This window comes from Myxocyprinus asiaticus, chromosome 43, assembly GCF_019703515.2.
Source record: "Myxocyprinus asiaticus isolate MX2 ecotype Aquarium Trade chromosome 43, UBuf_Myxa_2, whole genome shotgun sequence".
Lineage (NCBI taxonomy): Eukaryota > Metazoa > Chordata > Actinopteri > Cypriniformes > Catostomidae > Myxocyprinus > Myxocyprinus asiaticus.
In genome coordinates this window covers 14881255-14887127 of record NC_059386.1, presented here as the reverse complement: position 1 = coordinate 14887127, position 5873 = coordinate 14881255, and the positions used below count along the sequence as shown (strand labels likewise).

Below are 5873 nucleotides of genomic sequence, written 5' to 3'. Positions count from 1 at the left end.
AAATGGCGAAGTAATGAGCGAAATTAAAGGTATAACAACAGTACTCCAGACGGGACCATAGTTCCTCTCGATAGGGCAAATATTTCTCCTTATATTGACCCTCATAGGTCGGTCAACCCCCCCTCTCAAACATAAGCGCTGAGCATGAGCGCATGCAGTAGAACTGGAAGGGATGGAGACATGCAATGGGCTTATTCCCCCTTCAGTCTTTAAACGTCTGTGATAATTATCAGAATCAGCTTTATTGCCAAGTATGCTTACACATACATGGAATTTGTCTTGGTGACAGGAGCTTCCAGTGCACAACAATACAAAAACAGCAGCAAGACATAGATAATAATAAAAAATAAAAAAATAGTTATACACATACGTAGAGACACACACAAACATACATACACACATACACATGGGTAGTGCAAGTCTAATACAATCTGTTATGTACAGTGCAAATACAAATCTGTTATGTACAGTGCAAATGTTTTTTTGTTTTTTTTTCCCCAGAGGAATGAAATGGCAGAAGAGGTTGGTTGTGTTGGATAAATATAAGAAAGACTAAACTGTGTATTGCACATAGTTACTACTCACTGGGGCAATTTAACTGTTCATGAGATGGATAACATGAGGGGAAAAACTGTTCCTGTGCTCAGAGCTCTGAAGCATCGGCCAGAAGGCCACAGTTCAAAAAGGTAGTGGGCAGGGTGAATGGGGTCCAGAGTGATTTTTCCAGACTTTTTCCTCACTCTGGAAGTGTACAGTTCTTGAGGGGGGGGGGGCAACTAATAATCCTCTCAGCAGTCTGAACTGTCCTTTGAAGTCTTCTGATGTCTGATTTTGTAGCTGAACCAAACCAGACAGTTATTGATCTGCAGAGGACAGACTCAATGACTGCTGAGTAGAACTGTATCAGCAGCGCCTGTGGCAGGTTGAATTTCCTCAGCTGGCGAAGGAAGTACAACCTCTGCTGGGCCTTTTTCACAGTGGAGTCAATGTGTGTCTCCCACTTCAGGTCCTGTGAGATGGTAGTGCCCAGGAACCTGAATGACTCCACTGCTGCCACAGTGCTGTTTAGAATGGTGAGGGGGGTCAATGTTGGGGTGTTTCTCCTAAAGTCCACAATGATCTCCACCGTTTTGAGCGTGTTCAGCTCAAGGTTGTTTTGACTGCACCAGACAGCCAGCTGTTCAACCTCCCTTCTGCATGCAGATTCATCGTCATCTCGGATAAGGCCGATGACAGTGGTGTTGTCTACAAACTTCAGGAGCTTGACAGAGGGGTCCTTGGCGATGCAGTCATTGGTGTAGAGCGAGAAGAGTAGTGGGGAGAGCACACATCCCTGGGGGGCACCAGTGCTGATTGTACAGGTGCTGGAAGTGAGTTTCCCCTGTCTCACAAGCTGCTGCCTGTCCATCAGAAAGCTGGTAATCCACTGACAGATAGACATGGGAACAGAGAGTTGGTGTAATTTATTCTGGAGTATAGCTGGGATGATGGTGTTGAAAGCTGAACCGAAGTCCACAAAAAGGATCCTTGCATATGTCCCTGGTCTGTTCAGACGTTGCATGATGCTATATGACTTTCAAATAGGCTGTTGTATACATTTAAGTAATATACGACTTTGGGACGTTTAAGCAATTTAAGAGAAAGCTATGCAAACAGGGTTAGGACGATTCTATCACATTACTAAATTGAAATGCACATGATAATTTTGTTCAATTTTCTAAACACATTTAAATAAGGTAGCGTAAATTAAACATAGTTTTAACATGTCTTAACCACTAGAGGGCGTAAAGCCTCTTATTATTAGAAAGTATTCTAGGACAAACTATTTAAAGGAGCAATATGTTATATATTTACTGTACTAAACCATAAAATTATCATTATCAGAAATTTAGGAAACATGCTAAGTTGAAATACTGTCTTCTCCGAAAACAATGCTACAGCCAGTATATTCTACTTTGAAATGACTGTTCCGGGGCGGAAGTTCTGTTTGTGTTTTGGCTTGTGAGATCCTGCCCACTGCCCATTTCTCAACAATATTTCGACACCACCGGGTTGCCAGATTTGAAACAAGTTAGCGGGCACATATTACCAAACACAGTACACTGCAGCCATGGAAGCCAGCAATACACATAGTTAACATTGACAGAGTTATAAAAAATCCACATGAGCTGGTTTATAATTTGCAAACAATAAAAACATTGCAAACGGATACATCAGCTGATGAATTTACAGTGTAAGGCTCGTTGCTTGCCACTGTCAGTTTGCTCGTTCCTGTTGCGTGTCCTCAACCTGGCAAACCGCGTGAGCTTCCAGTCTGGGGAGGAGGGGGAGAAAACTCTCTCCAATATTTTGAATTTGGACTGAAGTACCCATTTTAAAGGCTTGATTTTAATGTTACATATTGCTCCTTTAATTAAAAAAAAAAAAAGGATATTTCACATAAATTTTTTTCCATTATTCCAAAATAAATTTCACTACTGTAACAATATGAACAGCCGACTAAAAACAACACAACGCACTTAAACAGAGACTATTTAGCAGAAAGGGACGAGTCACTTCTATTAAAATGAATGGGAGAAATTGGAACGCTCAACCAAGGAGCTCTGAGCACCCAACGGTCAACTGATGTAGAAAGGAAGTCCTGCCTTAGGCCGTGTGTCCACCAAAGCGTTTTTTCCTGAGGCCAGCGTATTTTTTCAATTGTTTGCAACGGGAGCGCCGCGTATTTAAAAAAGCCAGCAGCGTGACGAGGCACTTAGCGCTGAGTGCTGCGCTCTTGCCGTTTTTTCTGGTCACAGAGAGTTGAAAAATGTCCAACTTAAAATGCAGCGCTCATCACTGTCACTATTTACCCAGCCGTCCAGTCACAGTGGAGGAGGGGCAGGACAAATACCACACCGACCAACAATCACATCCTACTTGTACAACGACTGAACAACAATGGAGAAGCTTGCTGGTCTCTGAGTATTCATGTGTGTAACAGATTACATTCCCGGATTACCACAATATTAATATGAATAATAACGCTTCAGCCTTCCCTTCATCCAGAGCAAGTACTCTTCCTTGTGCCGACATTTTTACATTCAGTACTTGTTGATAACACAAACTATCTGCGAAATGATGTACTTGCAACACATTACTTCCTGGAATATCTAAAAATCCTTAAAACAAGATCAATTTGATTTATCTTGTTTTAGAAACAACACTGCATAAGATATTTAGGTTTTTCAGTGAATGTATTTTTAACATGTGTATTTTGTCTTACTGTACTGGCAGAGTTTTTATAGTCAAAACAAGTGAAAAGTGAACCAGTGCTGAAGAAGTAATCCAAAGTATTTAGAATACGTTACTGACCTTGAGTAATCTAACGAAATACATTACAAATTACATTTTACAGCATGTATTCTGTAATCTGTAGTGGAATACATGTACAAGTAGGATGTGATTGTTGGTCGGTGTGGTATTTGTCCCGCCCCTCCTCCACTGTGATTGGACGGCTGGGTAAAAAGTGACAGTGACGAGCGCTGCGTTTTACCCAAAGTTGAAAAATGTTCAACTCTCGGCGTCCAGAAAAATACGCTGGCATCAGTTAAAAACGCTTTGGTGGACACACGGCCTAAGGCGGGACTTCCTTTCTACATCCGTTGACCGTTGGGTGCTCAGAGCTCCTTGGTTGAAGTGACCCGTCTCTGCTTTGACTTAAATCACATGGCATGTGGCGTAAAGCTCATCCGGGTTGGAAGGCGTCAGCATGGACACGGTGGATGTTCTTGCATCTCTGGTATGGAATGAGTTATTATTTTAAAAGTATCAACAAACACACATCACTTTACAATAGTGCGGCAGCCAAAATTAGTACTTTATTGACGCGATGTTTACATATAACTACTTTCCTGTATCGATTAGAACCCCGAGTAGTAAATCTACATTCCCTAGTTAGCGTGCATGCTAACAAACAAGTTAGGTGCATTTGGCAAAACACAATGACAACACTATGACTAATACTAAGTCATATCCATAATAACCACATATATCTGTATTCATCTCAATTTGAAATACTACTAAATTAATTGATTATGCTTAAAGTCTAGGCTCAGCTAAGGCAACATGTTGTGTCCTAGATTTGAACGTCAACGAATGTAGTCTTTTATAGCATGAATTGGTTTTTTATGGCATGAACTTTATTAAATTTGAAGAGAGAGCTGAAATGTTAAATTTAAATATTTCTCTTTTTAATGAACAGGGGGTAGAGGGAGCAACTGCTGCTGCGCATGCGCTCTCTCTTCCAGCTGAGGCATATGGAAATGATGTAAGTGGGAATGTTTTGATATTTGCAAATTAAGAAGGTTCAGACGGTACTTTTGATGGGATTAAAAGAAAACTAGAACAGAAGAGAATTTAAATTTAGATTTTTAGGGTCGTCATCATCCCCAACCTTGTCAAATTTGTCCCATCTAGGCCCAGTTGGAAGTAATGTGGGCAATGAAAGCCTACAATCATGCAGAAATTTACTTTAATGTAAGTGATGGAATTTATAAAATCTATCATGTTACTTGGAATGCTCGAATGTCCAACTTCACGACTGCTTATTTTTCTAATCCACAGCTCATTTCTTCGGTTGATCCAAAACTTCTAAAACTAACAAAATCAGATGACCAGATCTATACGAAATTCAGGGAAGCTTTTCCTGATCTTAATATTCAAGTTCTGGATCCAGAGCTGCTGAAATCTGCAGAGGCTAAAGAGGTTTGTAAAGTTAGTCTAATATTTGCCATGCATTTCTCATGGAGAATCAGTTAGGTTCTCACTCATTTGTTTTGCAGAAATGGAGGCCCTTTTGTAACCAGTTTGATGGTGTTGTAGAGGACTTCAACTACGGTACATTATTACGTATTGATTGTCAAAAAGACTACACCGAGGAGAACACAATATTTGGTATGTGACACTAATATCTGCACAGTTTGCTCAAATCAGTTGATTTCCGAGGAACTTAATCAGTGCATCATATGAATGATAAATAAAAAAAAAAAACACCAGAAGTGCTCTAATAAAAATAATACATTAAAGTGTTGCTTAAATCACTTTTTTAAATTGCCCATCTAAAACTGCGAGTGGCCTGCAGGTTTTTGTGTTAAAATATGTTTAACGTTTTTATTTCAGCTACCAGAATCCAGTTTTACGCCATAGAGATTGCGAGAAACAGGGAAGGCTACAATGACGTCGTCTACAATACCAACTCTAAAGCGAAAGAACAGAAGAAACATACAAGTTAATCATGCCAACAGATTTAAAGTGGCCTTCTTCGTGTAGAGGAGACCTCCTGTACACTTAAAAAAATTCAAACGAATGTCCTGAAATGGAGCGTTTTGGAGCAACAGTTAAATGTTCTTTGTGTAAATGTATGTAATAAAAGTTACTTTTCTCATTTGTACTCAACTAAAAGTTGAGAACATTGTGGATTGTTCAGTTTTGATTTCTTGTTTTTGTAATGAATACAAAGTCAAAAAAATGTTCCCCCCCTCTTCCCTGAAAATAGCTGTTTCATCTAATGTAGTTCCCTATCATTAATTCCCTTGCTTAAGTTAACATGAAATCAAAATGGACACCATTTATTATTTATTTTGGTAAACAAATGCTTGTCTTGGTAATATTTCATCAAAATGGATCAACTTGCTTGGAAGTCTCATAGTTTTCAACCCCTCCCAAACCTCATGCCATATAGAAACCACTTTTTATGATTCAGTCGTTTCCTTAAAGATAAAATGAGTTCCATCCTACCTTTTTTCTTGTTGAAAATCCTATTTTACTCAGAAATAAAATGGGTTGTGAACACAGTTTCATGTTGACCATTAGCCTTGAACCATGTGGGACTG

General features: G+C 39.5%; 1 protein-coding gene across 1 annotated transcript; it reads left to right on the top strand.

The window, feature by feature from the left end:
* The first annotated feature begins 3550 nt into the window (after nt 1–3550).
* Nucleotides 3551–5846, top strand: pbdc1 (polysaccharide biosynthesis domain containing 1). Its single transcript, XM_051685749.1, has 6 exons — nt 3551–3781; nt 4244–4309; nt 4459–4518; nt 4606–4746; nt 4824–4935; nt 5161–5846. The coding sequence occupies exons 1-6, from the start codon at nt 3752–3754 to the stop codon at nt 5271–5273; spliced, it is 522 nt and encodes a 173-aa protein (XP_051541709.1). The 5' UTR covers nt 3551–3751; the 3' UTR covers nt 5274–5846.
* The last annotated feature ends 27 nt before the right edge of the window (nt 5847–5873 follow it).

Excerpts from the sequence above, each read along its gene's own strand:
- pbdc1 (XM_051685749.1), top strand. The coding sequence starts at position 3,752 with ATGGACACGGTGGATGTTCTTGCATCTCTG. Across the intron at positions 4,519-4,605 it reads ATGCAGAAATTTACTTTAAT|CTCATTTCTTCGGTTGATCC; the intron begins GTAAGTGATGGA and ends TCTAATCCACAG. Across the intron at positions 4,747-4,823 it reads AATCTGCAGAGGCTAAAGAG|AAATGGAGGCCCTTTTGTAA; the intron begins GTTTGTAAAGTT and ends TTTGTTTTGCAG.